This window comes from Pecten maximus, chromosome 11 (genome assembly GCF_902652985.1).
Source record: "Pecten maximus chromosome 11, xPecMax1.1, whole genome shotgun sequence".
NCBI lineage: Eukaryota > Metazoa > Mollusca > Bivalvia > Pectinida > Pectinidae > Pecten > Pecten maximus.
The window spans coordinates 41,215,162-41,236,853 of record NC_047025.1 but is presented as its reverse complement, the minus strand read 5'-3'; the positions used below and the strand labels follow the sequence as shown (position 1 = coordinate 41,236,853).

At 36.6% G+C, this 21,692-nt stretch overlaps 1 protein-coding gene across 1 annotated transcript; it reads left to right on the top strand.

Annotated features, from left to right (window-relative positions):
* Positions 1–156: 156 nt before the first annotated feature.
* Positions 157–21,668, top strand: LOC117338415 (E3 ubiquitin-protein ligase MARCH6-like). The gene is given in 26 exon segments (XM_033899770.1): positions 157–198; positions 1,235–1,331; positions 2,259–2,332; positions 2,781–2,924; positions 3,586–3,658; positions 3,924–4,077; positions 5,782–5,942; positions 5,944–5,975; positions 6,302–6,363; positions 8,512–8,544; positions 8,710–8,761; positions 9,082–9,140; positions 9,552–9,661; positions 10,084–10,198; positions 10,594–10,797; positions 11,195–11,245; positions 11,862–11,962; positions 12,457–12,640; positions 12,869–13,048; positions 13,760–13,829; positions 14,060–14,241; positions 16,601–16,735; positions 16,978–17,067; positions 17,487–17,619; positions 20,726–20,861; positions 21,494–21,668. Coding segments are annotated over 26 exon segments (2,742 nt in total). The 5' UTR covers positions 157–167; the 3' UTR covers positions 21,573–21,668.
* The last annotated feature ends 24 nt before the right edge of the window (positions 21,669–21,692 follow it).

Genomic DNA, 21,692 nt, shown 5'->3' with positions numbered 1-21,692 from the left:
TATGTCGTAATTGAATATTGAAGATATTACTTTATAAAATCTATATTTTCTTAATGCGAAATTGTACATCATTTGAAAGGTGATTGATTATTCTTGGATGTAAAATGTTATCTATATATCAATCTTGGCTCGTCGACACTACGTTCACGACATAAGTATGTGACAAGATGGAGGAACAAGAACAGGACGGACAAACAGGTACCGAACATAATATATTGGTTTCTCCAGTCATTGTGTCTGAATGGGGGACAGTTATATGTTAATGAATTACATAAATGATATTCATGCGTCTGAAATATTCCAGTTTCATATGAGTTTGGTTTGATGTTCATTTTGGTATCCGTTATCGCTCGAAACTGCTGTTTCCTGACACTGTAACGTTCAACTTCGATTTCATGCGACTGGAGAGAGTCAGCGGTATATCAAACACTTCTATATACCATTATCAGCCGTTCATAGTATTCGTCATCTTAGGATCGTACCCGATGATGTATTCGGTTATTAATCTAAAGTTAATGACCCACTTTAATACATAGATGTCAGCTGTATGTTAAATCTGACAACTGAAAACTGCAATGGAAAATATTCATCAGGATCTGAATGATCAACGTACAATTTATTTCAATTTCAACTGTATTGCTAAAATCAATTAGGCCCACAATGTTGAATAGAACTTTTTCTTCATACAAGTTTTTTCTCTCACTGTTTTGGGATATGGGGTTCCAGAAAACCCCATCCCAAAACAGTGAGATAAAAAGCCCTGTATATGAAGAATCATCAATGTTTTTTTTCTTTCTGTAGATGTATGTATCTGCATGTTTTCAAAGAACAGGATAAATATATATATTCACATTCACATTGGGCATGAGTTTATAACGTTGTAGTACAAGAACAAGTATGGTGAAATATGCCCTAGTGAAAAATCTTTGATTAGCGACCACTGATGAATTTGCACACTGACTAAGAATTCTGCACCCTTTATTTACAAATGTATATATTTGCTCATAATACCTGTCAGGGCGCCAAGTAGACTCCTGATTCTTGATCTTGTGATACTAAAATTATTAAATATTAAAGGGAATATTTATAATACTATATATCTATTTGGTATATATGTTTTGATCACACTACTGAGAAATAGTGATTGGACTTTGAAAATTGATATAAATCACAACTGGATGCCCTGTCAATCAGGTACAAGCTTAATATCATATGTTTACAATTTTGTTTACAGACATATGTCGTGTGTGTCGATGTGAGAGTACGCCAGATAAACCCCTGTATCATCCATGTGTGTGTACAGGAAGTATACGATACATACATCAAGAATGGTAAATATGTTTCATACATTAATAAATTACACAATTTTTTAAATCATCCATGCCAGTCATCCAGAGTTTTCACTGACACTAACACCAGACACGCGATACTTTACAGGTACGAGTCTGGTACTATATATACATGTACACCAAACATCTATCAAGTAACAAGGTTAGAGAATATTTTTGTCTAGAGCTGCCTATACAGGACTAGTCAAAGAAATCAGTCCTATTATTGTGTACTTATTTGTCATTTACTGATGGTAAAAATAGTTAATTATTGGAAGGATGAGTCCCTCTTATTACATGTAAGTCGTCACTTACCCTGGTATTGAGTACTTGTCCCATCTGTATAATGCCATGCGTTATTTTGGATTTAAGAGTTTTTATTGATATTTTGTTGTCCAAAGGACTATTTAATTATAAGGTCTGTTTTTTTTTTTTTTTACAAAATATCGCTAAATTCTGGTGTTAGTCTTGTAGACTAACTGGTGTAAGTTTCATAACTTGGTATTACGTGGTTGGGTGACGCAGTGGTAACTTACATATGTAATTGCCTTTCACTTAGACGGTCAGGGTTTGATTCCCAGATAAGATGTGAATATGTATATTGGGTCCATGTGGGTTTTTGCAAAGTTTACATAATCCTGGTAAGCTGAAGTCTGGTGTTGGATCTACAAGTACAAGAATATGTCTTAAAATACCTTGTTAACTGATCATGATCAATCTCCATTAAATAGCTGCTTGTGAATCCTTATAAGAATCCTGTTTATATTTTAACTGTCTGGTCAATCTCCATTAAATAGCTGCTTGTGAATCCTTATAAGAATCCTGTTTATATTTTAACTCTCCGGTAATGTCTGAAGTACATCATGATCAGTTGATGATCATCTTTATTACTGGTAATTACAATAAATATTTTGGTAAACTTTTTTTCAGTCTTTTACAATGGTTAACATATAGTCGGAAAGAATACTGTGAATTATGCAAGCACAGATTCACATTCACTCCAAGTAAGTATCATACAGGTTATAGTAGAATTTACGTTATTATTGAAAATCCTCATCTTACATCAAAGTGTTATGTTGTTTCAAATATTTATACACTTGTTTTCTTATCAGAGACAATAAATATGGTGGATTTAATTCAATGATTAATTGTGTTGGATACCATGCGTCATAGTCATGTTGTAAAAAATCATTTCAGACTTTAAATATTTGACAGTACTGTAAGTCCTAAAGATATCAGTATTCAAATTTCACTGACAGGTTCTGTTTATAATATTAAAACACACATTTAATAAAGGTATAGCTGGGCTTGTCACCTGATGTATATTTGTCTCATTGCTGAATCTGCTTTAGAAAAAAAGCTAACCCATACATGAACTTCATAATTGTCAGTTCGGGGGACGTTGATCATTCTGCTTTTCATTCTTTACCTTGTATTAATATTCTGTTTCAGTATATTCGCCAGACATGCCAAAGCGACTTCCCATCAAGGATATCTTTAGTGGCCTTCTCACCAGCGTGGGCCGTGCCATACGATACTGGTTCCACTACACACTAGTAGCCTTTGCATGGCTGGGGGTTGTACCACTCACTGCCTGTAAGTTTGGGGTGTGCTCCAAATCCAGTGATGTCCTCACTGTAAGGGGACAATTATATATAATATAATTTTGTTGTTTTATGAGGCTAAAGGTTGTAATTATGATTTAGGAGGGGGAGTGTGGTGGAGGTTGTAGCAGTCTCATTGTCAGTCATATATTTGGTCTGTACAGCTTACTGTTCATTGTTAGGGGATAAAGTGTGTATGTTGTTTCATATCAAGTAATACTACCTCTAAGGGGACTTGATGGCCCCTAATAAAGGTAAGCCTTAAATGGTCAGGAAGGACAGTACTCCTTCATTATTTTCTGAATGTCCTGAAAACACTTAAGAGTTTTTTTTCACATGATAAGAATAACATTTCAGCATATTCACTCTCAAAAAAGTTCTCAAAATAGTTTTATCAAGCATATTATATAAGGTCTGTTACCTTAAGATAATCAATATATAATGTAATATAGGTGTTTGGTTTGTTCTTGTGCTCATTACATGATATTTGTGAACCAGTTTTTTTCCAGGAAAGTTTCTAGTGTTGATATTGTTTTATTTACTGTACCATTAGTAAGGAACTTTGAATTATGAAATTAGGTTCTATCCATGTTTTCACTTCTATGTATTTTCTGCTGATTTTAGTATACTAATACGATATCTGTCTGTTACAGGTCGTATTTACCGATGTCTGTTCACAGGCTCAGTCAGTTCACTCCTCACCTTACCACTAGACATGCTTTCTACGTAAGTACAGTAAAAATAGGTGGTATTAAAAATCAGTTGTAGGAGGAACCCATACATGTATTAACATTGTTAACTGATAGGAGTGAGAATTTGTATTTGTTGTCCTGAAGAAGCCTGAAAAGGGCAAAACCAGTCAACAGTAACCGAATAAATCCAAGAAACTTCCACTCTGAAGCTGTTGTGATTAGTGTTCCCCTCTGATTTTCCCCTTTTTTCACAATTGTTGTCAAATAAATAAAGTTTGATTATTATGTTTCTGTTTTAGTGATAACCTGGCATCAGATTGTTTTCATGGCTGTTTTGTGGTGACATGTACTCTCTGTGCATTTATAAGTCTGGTGTGGCTTAGGGAGCAGATTCTTCATGGAGGGGGGCCTGACTGGCTGGAACAGGAAAATCCTGGGGGTAATCAACCAAGGGTAGGTACATTGTAGATGTCTGTGGTGGTAGGGGACAAACCCAGGGTATGTATATTGTAGATGTCTGTGGGGGTAGGGGACAAACCCAGGGTAGGTATATTGTAGATGTCTGCGGGGGTAGGGGACAAACCCAGGGTAGGTATATTGTAGATGTCTGTGGGGGTAGGGGACAAACCCAGGGTAGGTACATTGTAGATGTCTGTGGGGGTAGGGGACAAACCCAGGGTATGTATATTGTAGATGTCTGTGGGGGTAGGGGACAAACCCAGGGTAGGTATATTGTAGATGTCTGTGGGGGTAGGGGACAAACCCAGGGTAGGTATATTGTAGATGTCTGCGGGGGTAGGGGACAAACCCAGGGTAGGTATATTGTAGATGTCTGTGGGGGTAGGGGACAAACCCAGGGTAGGTATATTGTAGATGTCTGTGGGGGTATAGGGGACAAACCCAGGGTATGTATATTGTAGATGTCTGTGGGGGTAGGGGACAAACCCAGGGTAGGTACATTGTAGATGTCTGCGGGGGTAGGGGACAAACCCAGGGTAGGTATATTGTAGATGTCTGCGGGGGGTAGGGGACAAACCCAAGGTATGTATATTGTAGATGTCTGTGGGGGTAGGGGATCAACCCAGGGTAGGTACATTGTAGATGTCTGTGGGGGTAGGGGACAAACCTAGGGTAGGTATATTGTAGATGTCTGTGGGGGTAGGGGACAAACTGGCTGTTATAGAAAAAATATTAGGTGTGATCAACCCAGGGTAGGTATATTGTAGATGTCTGCGGGGGTAGGGGACAAACCCAGGGTAGGTATATTGTAGATGTCTGCGGGGGTAGGGGACAAACTGGCTGTAATAGAAAAAATATTGGGTGTGATCAACCCAGGGTAGGTATATTGTAGATGTCTGCGGGGGTAGGGGACAAACCCAGGGTAGGTACATTGTAGATGTCTGCGGGGGTAGGGGACAAACCCAGGGTAGGTATATTGTAGATGTCTGTGGGGGTAGGGTACAAACCCAGGGTAGGTACATTGTAGATGTCTGCGGGGGTAGGGGACAAACCCAGGGTAGGTATATTGTAGATGTCTGCAGTGGGTAGGGGACAAACTGGCTGTAATAGAAAAAATATTGGGTGTGATCAACCCAGGGTAGGTATATTGTAGATGTCTGCGGGGGTAGGGGACAAACTGGCTGTAATAGAAAAAATATTGGGTGTGATCAACCCAGGGTAGGTATATTGTAGATGTCTGCAGGGGTAGGGGACAAACTGGCTATAATAGAAAAAATATTGGGTGTGATCAACCCAGGGTAGGTATATTGTAGATGTCTGCGGGGGTAGGGGACAAACTTGCTGTAATAGAAAAAATATTGGGTGTGTTCAACTCAGGGTAGGTATATTATAGATGTCTGCAGGGGTAGGGGACAAACTTGCTGTAATAGAAAAAAATATTGGGTGTGTTCAACCCAGGGTAGGTATATTGTAGATGTCTGCGGGGGTAGGGGACAAACTTGCTGTAATAGAAAAAAATATTGGGTGTGATCAACCCAGGGTAGGTATATTGTGGGGATGATGCTTGAGCTTGGTGTATGCACCAACAGCTCATTTTTAACCATGCATTGTAGCGTCAATTTCATCTGAAGTAAAAGAATTACAAAATTCTCAGTAGATTCAGCTTTCTCTATATGTATTGCCTTTTCTATTTTGTAGAATTTTCTAGATGGAGGAGTAGTGAACAATTTAGTAAATCTAGGAGGAGGTGGAGTGCCTAGAGCACAGCCAGCCAATCAAAATGATGTTAACAACCCACCGATGGCAGCTCCCAATCCTGTTGTTAACGAGGAGGAGGTAGAGGAAGATGGAGGCTTGGATGGGGGGAAACAACGGCAACAATGCAGCTCAAGGTTAGGATCACAAAATTACAGGCTTATTTATGACATACACTGAATAGGATTACATAGATACAAGCTTATTTAGGACCTATACTAAGTATGATCACATGACTATATGCTTATTGAGGACCTATACTGAATATGCTCACATAAATTCAAGCTTATTTAGGACCCATATTGAGTAGGATCACAGGTATGGAGGAACACAGGTTAATGAAATAGTATTCTATTGAAAGTATGAAGGAATATTTGATATATCATTATTTCTTACCTGTAACTTGAGTCTGTGAAATCAGTAAAGATCACTGTATCAATGAAATGCTTTGTTTCTGCTCCAGATGATAACAACTGGAACCCAATAGAGTGGGACAGGGCAGCAGAGGAATTAACCTGGGAAAGGGTAAATAATAGTCTGTTCAACAGGAATGTTCAACACGAATGTTCAACACGAATGTTCAAAAGGAAAGCTCTTTTAGATAAAGAAAAAAAATCTTATCTGTAGCCAATAACTATAGATATGTGATGTAGATCACCTCCTTTGTTATCCATATAGCCAATAACTATAGATATGTGATGTAGGTCACATCCATTGTTATCCATATAGACAATTACTATAGATATGTGATGTAGATCACCTCCATTGTTATCCATATAGACAATAACTATAGATATGTGATGTAGATCACCATTGTTATCCATATAGACAATAACTATATAGATATGTGATGTAGGTCACCTCCTTTGTTATCCATATAAACAATAACTATAAATATGTGATATAGGTCACCTCCTTTGTTATACATATAAACAATAACTATAGATATGTGATGTAGGTCACCTCTATTCTTATCCATATAGACAATAACTATAGATATGTGATGTAGGTCACCATTGTTATCCATATAGACAATAACTATAGATATGTGATGTAGGTCACCTCCATTGTTATCCATATAGACAATAACTATAGATATGTGATGTAGATCACCTCCTTTGTTATCCATATAGACAATAACTATAGATATGTGATGTAGATCACCATTGTTATCCATATAGACAATAACTATAGATATGTGATGTAGATCACCATTGTTATCCATATAGACAATAACTATAGATATGTGATGTAGATCACCATTGTTATCCATATAGACAATAACTATAGATATGTGATGTAGGTCACCTCCATTGTTATCCATATAGACAATAACTATAGATATGTGATGTAGGTCACCACCATTGTTATCCATATAGACAATAACTATAGATATGTGATGTAGATCACCTCCTTTGTTATCCATATAGACAATAACTATAGATATGTGATGTAGGTCACCTCCTTTGTTATCCATATAGACAATAACTATAGATATGTGATGTAGGTCACCATTGTTATCCATATAGACAATAACTATAGATATGTGATGTAGGTCACCATTGTTATCCATATAGACAATAACTATAGATATGTGATGTAGATCACCATTGTTATCCATATAGACAATAACTATAGATATGTGATGTAGATCACCTTGTTATCCATATAGACAATAACTATAGATATGTGATGTAGGTCACCTCCTTTGTTATCCATATAGACAATAACTATAGATATGTGATGTAGATCACCTCCTTTGTTATCCATATAGACAATAACTATAGATATGTGATGTAGGTCACCTCCTTTGTTATCCATATAGACAATAACTATAGATATGTGATGTAGATCACCATTGTTATCCATATAGACAATAACTATAGATATGTGATGTAGAGTACCTCCTTTGTTATCCATATAGACAATAACTATAGATATGTGATGTAGGTCACCTCCATTGTTATCCATATAGACAATAACTATAGATATGTGATGTAGATCACCATTGTTATCCATATAGACAATAACTATAGATATGTGATGTAGGTCACCTCCTTTGTTATCCATATAGACAATAACTATAGATATGTGATGTAGGTCACCTCTATTGTTATCCATATAGACAATAACTATAGATATGTGATGTAGGTCACCTCCTTTGTTATCCATATAGACAATAACTATAGATATGTGATATAGATCACCATTGTTATCCATATAGACAATAACTATAGATATGTGATGTAGATCACATTCTTTGTTATCCATATAGACAATAACTATAGATATGTGATGTAGGTCACCTCTATTGTTATCCATATAGACAATAACTATAGATATGTGATGTAGGTCACCTCCTTTGTTATCCATATAGACAATAACTATAGATATGTGATGTAGATCACCTCCTTTGTGATCCATATAGCCAAATCGTACCATGTAGATGATGCATCTAAACACAAGTTTAAAAATGATTAAGAAAGTACATACACTGTGTAGACCTTCAATAGCAGTATTTTAAAACTAGCCAAAATGTGGCTCATCAATAAACCCTCTGAAAACTTCATGACCAAAATTTTGTGCCAGGAAAGGGGGGCTTGGTTCAGAATAGCTATATTAACTATGATCCTTTTGAGTTGCTGTAAAGACTGTTACTGTTTATGTCCACAGCTGCTGGGGCTGGATGGCTCCCTGGTGTTTCTGGTAAGTGAGTTACACAAATACCATTTTGATAACTGTAATATAGGTATTTTGTTTTCAGTATTAACGTAGTTGTTTTAATCACAGACAAAAACATTAGATATGAATTTTATAATTCACTGATATTTACAACATACATGCTTTAATGTATGTTTGATTTGTTTACAGGAACATGTGTTCTGGGTGGTATCGCTTAACACACTCTTCATACTGGTGTTTGGTAAGTTGTTATACCATCAAGTGAGTGAATTTTATATGAACTTTATATTTATCCCAGATCAAAAAATATTTGCTCACCATACTTTGTTATACTGAAAATTTGGCCCTGATTGTAACATTGTAAATGTAGCAATCTATAGATAAAGTTGTGCATAAAACATTATAATAGAATATAACATTATAATAACATTGTAATAGAATATGACATCGTAATAACATTGTTATAACTTTGTTCTGTATACAACATTATAAATGTAATATTGTATATCATTTTAGTGTAACAGTATGACATTTTAAATATAACACTGACATGACTTTCAGCCTTCTGCCCCTATCACATAGGCCACTTTACACTTGTTGGACTCCACCTGGACGACTTTGTAAGTAGACCTCTTTATACCGTGTTATGTATAAATCTTATATAATACTTGATGGTCTGTGATACAGAGACACAATATATCTACAGGAGGGATCACGTAATAGCATATTAATGAGGAATCTACTTTTCAGTTGAAGTAGTAATTATTGTTATCAATTTCAAGAAGAAAAGTTCAGTTTGACTTTATTCATTAATATATACTCATAAATGTGTATGACTTTATTTAGATATCACATGTGAAAGCTTATTTAACAGTTCATGAGCAAACACAACATATAGCAACATTTTTGGAAGTTATGATAGCAGTCGTCGTGAATACACTGGAAACCATTATTTATTTGTACCCTGTTATAATTATTTTCTATAACCGAGTCATATTCTCTCCTTTATACGTGATGTTGGTATGATACAGGCACTGTCTACCCACTTCGAAGGACTGATGACCACTATGATTGGTTATGTAGTGATAGCCGTCTCGCTTGTCATTCTCTACATGATGTGTGCTATAGCAAAACTCAAAAAGTAAGTTTTATCATCCGTGCCTACACTACCCGAGGTGTGCTATGACCCTGATATAATGATTTTATAGTCAATAATATTAAGTTTATTACTGAAATACCTGGTAACAAGATATCATATTTATTGTATTACTTTTACCTTAACATGAACCAGTGGTCTGTATTGTTACTATAAATTTACATATTTTAGCGGTAATCTTATTTTAACGCTTTTCTCCCTAGAAGCATTACGGCCGTGACCTTAAATTATGATTGCCCTAAATGTTCTTTTTATATTCTGTTCATACATAAAATAATTTTGGCACACCAATTAATCATTGTGCTAATCTGTTGAAATTTGGAAATGTGCTAAAAATTCAGTATGTCAAATAAAGTACATTTACTGTATTTCGTGTTCAATTCTGTTTGTGACTTTCTCCAATCCAGGTTTAGAAGAGTTCTCGGCCTGTGTTATGTGGTCGTCAAAGTGATGCTATTGGTTGTCATAGAGATTGGAGTGTTCCCCCTGATCTGTGGCTGGTGGCTAGACGTGTGTTCTTTGGTGAGCATGTTATTTTTTTTATGTATTTTTAAAAACTTTTTAGTCTTATCCGAATGTAAGGAAGGTATTTATATTCATATATTTTCTCATGACTTAACCGACAATAATATATTACTGATGTATATGTATGTTTGCATACTTGTTCGTACAATTTTCATCAAAGTACCAAATGTATTAAGTATCATATTACATAACACCTTTCCTAGAATCCTTTGTGTGAACTCCAAGACCTGGTATTCACCCTATTTATCTGACACATAACTGGTAATAAGTCAAACTTTTAATGCAGTTCATAAGAAATGCCAACAAATGCAAAGTCAGAGGATAAGTGTTTGTGCCCTGGGCGTATTGCAGGATGAATACAGTAGTTGTATAACAATTTGTATTTCCTACAGTCCATGTTTGATGCCACATTGAAAGATCGTAAGAACAGTTTCCACTTAGCTCCGGGGACGTCCATGTTTATCCACTGGTTGGTGGGAATGGTGTATGTGTTCTACTTTGCATCCTTCATCCTCCTGCTTCGCGAGGTCCTGAGGCCAGGCGTTCTCTGGTTTCTACGGAATCTCAATGATCCTGAGTTCAACCCTATACAGGAGGTGGGTGTGACATTTTATATACCCTATACAGGAGGTGGGTGTGACATTTTATATACCCTATACAGGAGGTGGGTGTGACATTTTATATACCCTATACAGGAGGTGGGTGTGACATTTTATATACCCTATACAGGAGGTGGGTGTGACATTACCTGTACATTAGAAACTCACTATCTGAGGTGTTAACACACTAAACTTTATTTCATAGATTTAATTTGATGGAAATATATTGCTTATCCTAGGCAAGAGTGAATCAATGATAAAAGAATGAAATTATGTATATCATATACATGTATTGCAAAAACAAAATTCTTGGTAAAATTATTACAAGCATTTAATGAAAATAAAGTGATATTGGTTTTTCTGTTTAAATTGAATGATATTTTGTCTTATACAGATGATCCATCTTCCAGTATACAGACATGGGCGCCGCTTTATAGCTTCTGTGGTAGGTAACCAAGGGACATAAGAGTAATAGATTTGGGGAGAAAAACAGGTCAGATTCTGCAATCTAGGAGAATGTTAACAATATCTTGTAAACGTTTTTGCTCTGGTGAATTTGGTCAGATGTTATATTTAAGTGGGTGGTCATTTGGCAGGTTTCACTGTAATATAGTGTGTTGATACATATCTATTTAGGTGGTGGATATACATTGATTAGATTATCGTTTGATTTAAACATAAAGTTCTGTACACTGGAAATAAAGAACAGTCAATTTATATATTAAATACTTTTAACAGTTTGTGTATTGTTAAATGTTTGGTGTGAGTTTGTGTATTGTTGAATGTTTGGTGTGTAGATAATCTTTGACAGTTTTTGTATTGTTGAATATTTGATGTGTAGATAATCTTTGACAGTTTGTGTATTGTTGAATGTTTGGTGTGTAGATAATCTTTGACAGTTTTTGTATTGTTGAATGTTTGGTGTGTAGATAATCTTTGACAGTTTTTGTATTGTTGAATGTTTGGTTTGTAGATAATCTTTGACAGTTTTTGTATTGTTGAATGTTTGGTGTGTAGATAATCTTTGACAGTTTATGTATTGTTGAATGTTTGGTTTGTAGATAATCTTTGGAAGCACTGTCCTACTAATGCTGTGGCTGCCAGTACGTGTGATAAAGAGAGTATTAACAGGTTTCCTACCCTACCATGTCATGTTGTCCAGGTACGTCACATTTATTATTCCTCCTCAAATTCAGCTGTTTATCTTAAGTCATACTGACAATTTCGTTTTATTATACATTGTAATATTAATAACTATACTTTCAATAAAGGTTTATCTATCTGTGATCCAGTTCAATGATGAAATGTGGTACACATGATAAGTATCTATGGTAGTCTTTCTTTCTTGTCTGGTATTACAGTTTTATGTATTTTAAGATTGATTCACAAATATATATATCATGTGATTGTATTTGTATTCTCTGTGTCTTGATAAAGGGGTGGATTGCCTTGAAAATTTGACATTTTTTATGTCCACACTGTTAGAATTACTTCTTTGCCCCATAGTTTTGAATTGATATATAGTTTGTCTAATGAGGTCTATACCTTTATGGTATGTCTAATGAGATCTATACCTTTATTCTATGTCTAATGAGGTCTATACCTTTATTCTATGTCTAATGAGATCTATACCTTTATTCTATGGCTTACTTACAGTGATGCCCCTGTCAGTGAGCTGTCCCTGGAGCTACTACTACTACAGGTTGTCCTGCCAGCCCTACTGGAACAAGGCCACACTCGAATGTGGCTCAAGGGTATGGTGCGGGGCTGGACGTTAGCTATGGCCTCAATGTTGGGGCTACGATCCTACCTACTTGGTGACTTACCCTTACAGGAGGGGGTATGTAGTTTACAATTAAACACATTTGTTGCTGCAAAAAAATATGTTTTGAAGTTGGAATCCTGATGATATTATGGAAATTTGTCTACATCTGAAAGCCTCCATTGATATTATCATTAAAATCTATCTATTTATTGATATGTATTAGTAATAATTATACCACTTTCAAATGTTTAATACCTAAATTATTTACATCATTTAACACTTGTGATGTCTATGGTTGTCTAGGACAATGTGGTTCAGGGAGACCCTCCTGCTCCTGTAGTACCTCCGGCCAACAACAATGCTGCCCCAGCAGTGGGAGGAGGACTTGGGGGAGGACTGGGTGCCGCCCACCAAGCCATGTTACAGGGAGGAGGACCAACAGGTTTTCAGGCCTACAAACGACCACAACTTTTCTATTTAAGGGTGGGTACCAACAAATCTATAAAAAGATGAGTTACCTTTACAAAATAAATATTTCTGAAAGATAATCAAATTTGGGCCCTTAACTTGTTCTTTAACAATTCATTGATTTTGAATGTGTATTTTACTGTCAATGTATACAGGATGTCTAGGATTTCAGAGTAGTTAATTTTGTGTTTGTTTATTCATCAGTGCTGCTGATTACAATGTAAACACAACAACTGGTCAAAGAAGATATGAGTTAATATCACTGTTCTACTTTAACATGCTGTTCCTGAAAATGGTTATCTCCCTTACATGCTTTACTGATGATGGTTATTTCCCTTACATGCTTTACTGACGATAATCTATCTCCCTTACATGCTGTTACTGACGATGGTTATCTCCCTTACATACTGTTACTGACGATGATTGACTCCCTTACATGCTGTGACTGACGATGATTGACTCCCTTACATGCTGTGACTGACGATGATTGACTCCCTTACATGCTGTGACTGACGATGATTATCTCCCTTACATGCTGTTACTGACGATGGTTATCTCCCTTACATGCTGTTACTGACGATGATTATCTCCCTTACATGCTATTACTGACGATGATTATCTCCCTTACATGCTGATACTGACGATGGTTATCACCCTTACATGCTTTACTGACGATAATCTATCTCCCTTACATACTGTTACTGACGCTGATTATCTCCCTTACAGATCATGTTACTAGTGCTGTTTATGTGTGTTACACTTTTCGCCTCCAGTCTTATGTCACTTGTCTTGCCAGGTATGTACACTGATCATTGGGAAAATTATTGAAAATATACTACAACTTTATCATTAAACATAAACAAACAAGATTTGTAAACTTTCTAGAATTTTAGTACAAATATATATATTTTTTTGTAACAATAAGTCAAATTATATGTTGTAAGTTTCTTACTGAACTTTACTGAAATAGAACCTTATTTATCCCTGCTCTAAGTTACCTTTTGTCACAACGCTTTGCATTGGCAGTATTTTTTGGGCGTAAGCTGATGTCACTGTGGATGGGAGATGCTAAGATCCATGAGTTGTACACAGCTGCCTGTGGTTTGTATGTGTGTTGGATGATCCTCAGAATCAGCACTGTTTTGTACAACTGGATCCCACAAGGAACCTCGGCCATCCTCAACAAGATCAAGGAGTGGGCAATGTTGGTATGTAGACCTCTCACACATTGGTAGCAGACAGTTAATCTTGTCTAAAGTAATGTAAACAAATTTCTACTGAAACTTGTCAAATTTGACCCAACAACCAGTCACTAAAAGTCTAAAACTATTATGAAATGCTATGAAAATCAGTTTTTATATTCTAAAATATTCTGTCAATGATAGCCCTCCAGTTCATATACCACGTTGGTACTTTAAACTAGTCACTACTAGCTTATAAATACTATGAAACTATGAAATTCTGTTACGTTGTTTTTCATTGTATACACCGTGTTAACATCGTGGCCGTGTTACTGATGGTATATAGTTAACATTGTGGCCGTGTTACTGATGGTATATAGTTAACCTCGTGGCTGTGTTACTGATGGTATATAGTTAACATTGTGGCTGTGTTACTGATGGTATATAGTTAACATTGTGGCTGTGTTACTGATTGTATATAGTTAACATTGTGGCTGTGTTACTGATTGTATATAGTTAACATTGTGGCTGTGTTACTGATGGTATATAGTTAACATTGTGGCCGTGTTACTGATTGTATATAGTTAACATCGTGGCTGTGTTACTGATGGTATATAGTTAACATCGTGGCTGTGTTACTGAACATTGTGGCCGTGTTACTGATGGTATATAGTTAACATTGTGGCCGTGTTACTGATGGTATATAGTTAACATCGTGGCCGTGTTACTGATGGTATATAGTTAACATCGTGGCCGTGTTACTGATGGTATATAGTTAACATTGTGGCCGTGTTACTGATGGTATATAGTTAACATTGTGGCCGTGTTACTGATGGTATATAGTTAACATCGTGGCCGTGTTACTGATGGTATATAGTTAACATTGTGGCCGTGTTACTGATTGTATATAGTTAACATTGTGGCCGTGTTACTGATGGTATATAGTTAACATTGTGGCCGTGTTACTGATGGTATATAGTTAACATTGTGGCCGTGTTACTGATGGTATATAGTTAACATTGTGGCCGTGTTACTGATGGTATATAGTTAACATTGTGGCCGTGTTACTGATGGTATATAGTTAACATTGTGGCCGTGTTACTGATGGTATATAGTTAACATTGTGGCCGTGTTACTGATGGTATATAGTTAACATTGTGGCCGTGTTACTGATGGTATATAGTTAACATCGTGGCTGTGTTACTGATGGTATATAGTTAACATTGTGGCTGTGTTACTGATTGTATATAGTTAACATTGTGGCTGTGTTACTGATGGTATATAGTTAACATTGTGGCTGTGTTACTGATGGTATATAGTTAACATTGTGGCTGTGTTACTGATTGTATATAGTTAACATTGTGGCTGTGTTACTGATGGTATATAGTTAACATTGTGGCTGTGTTACTGATGGTATATAGTTAACATCGTGGCTGTGTTACTGATGGTATATAGTTAACATTGTGGCCGTGTTACTGATGGTATATAGTTAACATTGTGGCCGTGTTACTGATGGTATATAGTTAACATTGTGGCCGTGTTACTGATGGTATATAGTTAACATTGTGGCCGTGTTACTGATGGTATATAGTTAACATTGTGGCCGTGTTACTGATGGTATATAGTTAACATTGTGGCTGTGTTACTGATGGTATATAGTTAACATTGTGGCTGTGTTACTGATGGTATATAGTTAACATTGTGGCCTGTGTTACTGATGGTATATAGTTAACATTGTGGCCGTGTTACTGATGGTATATAGTTAACATTGTGGCCGTGTTACTGATGGTATATAGTTAACATTGTGGCTGTGTTACTGATGGTATATAGTTAACATTGTGGCCGTGTTACTGATGGTATATAGTTAACATTGTGGCCGTGTTACTGATGGTATATAGTTAACATTGTGGCTGTGTTACTGATGGTATATAGTTAACATTGTGGCTGTGTTACTGATGGTATATAGTTAACATTGTGGCCGTGTTACTGATGGTATATAGTTAACATTGTGGCTGTGTTACTGATGGTATATATATAGTTAACATTGTGGCCGTGTTACTGATGGTATATAGTTAACATTGTGGCCGTGTTACTGATGATATATAGTTTACATCGTGGCTGTGTTACTGATGGTATATAGTTAACATCGTGGCTGTGTTACTGATTGTATATAGTTAACATTGTGGCCGTGTTACTGATGGTATATAGTTAACATTGTGGCTGTGTTACTGATGATATATAGTTAACATCGTGGCCGTGTTACTGATGGTATATAGTTAACATCGTGGCCGTGTTACTGATGGTATATAGTTAACATTGTGGCCGTGTTACTGATGGTATATAGTTAACATCGTGATGACACAGAGTTGTATGGTTGTGTTTACAGGCAATGAAATGTATCATCGTGGCTGTGTTACTGATTGGTGTTGTACCCCTTTTACTCGGCCTGCTGTTCGAGCTCGTGGTGGTGGCTCCCCTAAGAGTGCCTCTTGAACAGACACCTATATTTTTCCCATGGCAGGTAAGTTATTTAGAATTTAAATAAACAAAACACTTAACCATTAAGGAAAACTGTAATGTACTTAGCACAATAAATGTTTATAAAAGACTTATTTACGAAATCAATTTTTATTTTTAGTATATAAATAAAGTACTTATTTATTTTACTAATTTGTGGCCATGACATCAGTTAAGATAATTTGTGACCTTGATCACTGGAAGTCTGTCTTTCTCTATTATTCACCTTATGTTTATTTTAACAAGGACTGGGCCTTAGGAGTCCTCCATGCTAAAATCGTGTGTGCAGTGACCATGATGGGACCCCAATGGTGGCTCAAAAGGGTCATAGAACAGGTACGTAAAACTTGACCACTGGTCTTTGAACAGGTACATAACACTTAACCACTGGTCCTTGAACAGGTGTGTAACACTTGACCACTGGTCCTTGAACAGGTGTGTAACACTTGACCACTGGTCCTTGAACAGGTGTGTAACACTTGACCACTAGTCCTTGAACAGGTATGTAAAACTTGATCACTGGTCCTTGAACAGGTACATAACACTTGACCAGTGGTCCTTGAACAGGTACGTAAAACTTGACCACTGGTCCTTGAACAGCTCTTTTACCTCTGGTTATTCCACAAGTTTTCACACAATAAATTTAGATTTATATGCCAATAAGGTATCTTAAGTCCCCAACAAATTGTTCTTTGCCAGGATTGAGAACAATATGATTTAGATATTATTATAACTTTGGGTTGTCGGTTTTTCAGGTTTACAATGACGGTATCCGGAACATGAACCTAAGATTTATCCTCACCAAGCTGTGTGCCCCAGTCGTTGGTATCCTTGGAATGTCACTCTCTCTGCCATATGTTGTAGCCAAAAGTTTTGTTCCTTATCTAGGTGAGTATGATCAGTGTCCTTATCTAGGTTAGTATGATCGGTGTCCTTATCTAGGTTAGTATGATCAGTGTCCTTATCTAGGGTTAGTATGATCAGTGTCCTTATCTAGGTTAGTATGATCAGTGTCCTTATCTAGGTTAGTATGATCAGTGTCCTTATCTAGGTCAGTATGATCAGTGTCCTTATCTAGGTAAGTATGATCAGTGTCCTTATCTAGGTCAGTATGATCAGTGTCCTTATCTAGGTCAGTATGATCAGTGTCCTTATCTAGGTTAGTATGATCGGTGTCCTTATCTAGGTTAGTATGATCGGTGTCCTTATCTAGGTTAGTACGATCGGTGTCCTTATCTGGGTTAGTATGATCGGTGTCCTTATCTAGGTTAGTATGATCAGTGTCCTTATCTAGGTTAGTATGATCAGTGTCCTTATCTAGGTTAGTACGATCAGTGTCCTTATCTAGGTTAGTACGATCAGTGTCCTTATCTAGGTTAGTACGATCAGTGTCCTTATCTAGGTTAGTATGATCGGTGTCCTTATCTAGGTCAGTATGATCGGTGTCCTTCCTTATCTAGGTTAGTATGATCGGTGTCCTTATCTAGGTTAGTATGATCGGTGTCCTTATCTAGGTTAGTATGATCAGTGTCCTTATCTAGGTTAGTATGATCAGTGTCCTTATCTAGGTTAGTATGATCAGTGTCCTTATCTAGGTTAGTACGATCAGTGTCCTTATCTAGGTTAGTACGATCAGTGTCCTTATCTAGGTTAGTATGACCAGTGTCCTTATCTAGGTTAGTACGATCAGTGTCCTTATCTAGGTTAGTATGATCGGTGTCCTTATCTAGGTCAGTATGATCGGTGTCCTTCCTTATCTAGGTTAGTATGATCGGTGTCCTTATCTAGGTTAGTACGATCGGTGTCCTTATCTAGGTTAGTATGATCGGTGTCCTTATCTAGGTCAGTATGATCGGTGTCCTTATCTAGGTTAGTATGATCGGTGTCCTTATCTAGGTTAGTACGATCAGTGTCCTTATCTAGGTTGGTATGCTCAGTGTCCTTATCTAGGTTGGTATGCTCAGTGTCCTTATCTAGGTTAGTATGATCGGTGTCCTTATCTAGGTTAGTATGATCGGTGTCCTTATCTAGGTTAGTATGATCGGTGTCCTTATCTAGGTTAGTATGGTCAGTGTCCTTATCTAGGTTAGTACGATCGGTGTCCTTATCTAGGTTAGTACGATCGGTGTCCTTATCTAGGTCAGTATGATCAGTGTCCTTATCTAGGTTAGTATGATCGGTGTCCTTATCTAGGTTAGTACGATCGGTGTCCTTATCTAGGTTAGTATGATCGGTGTCCTTATCTGGGTTAGTACGATCAGTGTCCTTATCTAGGTTAGTATGATCAGTGTCCTTATCTAGGTCAGTATGATCGGTGTCCTTATCTAGGTTAGTATGATCGGTGTCCTTATCTAGGTTAGTATGATCGGTGTCCTTATCTAGGTTAGTATGATCGGTGTCCTTATCTAGGTCAGTATGATCGGTGTCCTTATCTAGGTTAGTATGATCGGTGTCCTTATCTAGGTCAGTATGATCGGTGTCCTTATCTAGGTTAGTACGATCGGTGTCCTTATCTAGGTTAGTATGATCAGTGTCCTTATCTAGGTTAGTATGATCGGTGTCCTTATCTAGGTTAGTACGATCAGTGTCCTTATCTAGGTTAGTATGACCAGTGTCCTTATCTGGGTTAGTATGATCGGTGTCCTTATCTAGGTTAGTATGACCAGTGTCCTTATCTAGGTCAGTATGATCAGTGTCCTTATCTAGGTTAGTATGATCGGTGTTCTTATCTAGGTTAGTATGACCAGTGTCCTTATCTAGGTCAGCATGACCAGTGTCCTTATCTAGGTTAGTACGATCAGTGTCCTTATCTAGGTTAGTATGATCGGTGTCCTTATCTAGGTTAGTATGATCAGTGTCCTTATCTAGGTTAGTATGATCGGTGTCCTTATCTAGGTTAGTATGATCGGTGTCCTTATCTAGGTTAGTATGATCAGTGTCCTTATCTAGGTCAGTATGATCAGTGTCCTTATCTAGGTTAGTATGATCGGTGTCCTTATCTAGGTTAGTATGATCGGTGTCCTTATCTAGGTTAGTACGATCAGTGTCCTTATCTAGGTCAGTATGATCGGTGGCCTTATCTAGGTTAGCATGATCGGTGTCCTTATCTAGGTTAGTATGATCAGTGTCCTTATCTAGGTTAGTATGATCAGTGTCCTTATCTAGGTTAGTATGATCGGCGTCCTTATCTAGGTCAGTATGATCAGTGTCCTTATCTAGGTTAGTATGATCGGTGTCCTCATCTAGGTTAGTACGATCGGTGTCCTCATCTAGGTTAGTATGATCAGTGTCCTTATCTAGGTTAGCATGATCGGTGTCCTTATCTAGGTTAGTAGGATCAGTGTCCTTATCTAGGTTAGTATGATCAGTGTCCTTATCTAGGTTAGTATGATCAGTGTCCTTATCTAGGTTAGTATGATGAGTGTCCTTATCTAGGTTAGTATGATCTGTGTCCTTATCTAGGTTAGTATGATCGGTGTCCTTATCTAGGTTAGTATGATGAGTGTCCTTATCTAGGTTAGTATGATCTGTGTCCTTATCTAGGTTAGTATGATCGGTGTCCTTATCTAGGTTAGTATGACGAGTGTCCTTATCTAGGTTAGTATGACGAGTGTCCTTATCTAGGTTAGTATGATCGGTGTCCTTATCTAGGTTAGTACGATCGGTGTCCTTATCTAGGTTAGTACGATCGGTGTCCTTATCTAGGTTAGTATGATCGGTGTCCTTATCTAGGTTAGTATGATCAGTGTCCTTATCTAGGTTAGTATGATCAGTGAAGTGTATAAGGTATTTCAGCTCTAGTTCTAAATTGAATTAAAATAAATGAAAAACACTCACAAAATCTAAGTGATGAAAGATGTCTCAAGCGAGCAGTAAAATGGTGTATATTGTTCACTTAATTATCGCTATTATTAATTATTGGTTATCTGAAAGCCTACAGATTTCTTATCATTAATATTTGGAAAGTAATACTATTAAACCATTTGTTTTCCAGGTTTTAATTTCCAGACCCAGAACCTGGTGTTGAGAAGGATATACCCTTTTCTTCTAGCCTGTATTGTATTTGTTCTATTCGGAATGTTCCAAATTCGTCAGTTTAAAAGGCTCTATGAGCACATAAAAAATGACAAGTAAGTTCCTTTGTTGTATCATAAAGTATCATTTATAGTCTTCCTTCTTATACACATTCGTCCATATACTATAATGATTTTCACTTTTATCACTCAAGGATCTTTTTACAGGTTTCCCTCTATCCTTAGCTGTGCATTTTCAATTTTGAGTACACATATTTAAATTTTACATATTGTGTATTATGTGATAATAAGTAAATTTTGTGGTTAGTTAAAATTAATCATACTGATGATAAAACTTTACAAGCAACATATAAGTAGAGGTAATTCTTTTTACTTTTTATATGAAAAATGTAATTCCACAGATATCCAGTGCAATCATGACCTTCATCTTGGGGTCAAAGTTCAAATAAGTGCAAACATTTGTTGCTAATGTTATTGGCAAGGTCAAAATATTAGAGCCATTTAAGACATCTTATCTAAATTTGATGTAAAACTGTCACCCACAGAAGGTTGTACAATGTAATAATCATAAAAGTTATTGTAACCTTGAACTTTTAAATCAAAAGTGAAAAAATTTGTCCAGACTGCAGACTCATCAGTTACCGAAGGTGACCAATATATTGTAAGTCACCAGTACCTCCACAATTTGTTATATATCTCTGAAGTATTGACATAATTCTGATTTACAGGTACCTTGTTGGACAAAGACTTGTGAATTATGAGCCAAGACAAAGGTTTCTCTCTCAAATCCGTCGCCAAATGTCCTGATTTCTAAATATCAAGGTTCTGGATCCTGTTTATTATGTGTTTGTGTAGTTGTGGTCACTGGATAATGAGTCATGGCCATGGAGAGTGTGATCACCCTTAGTCAGCTGTGATTCAGAATAG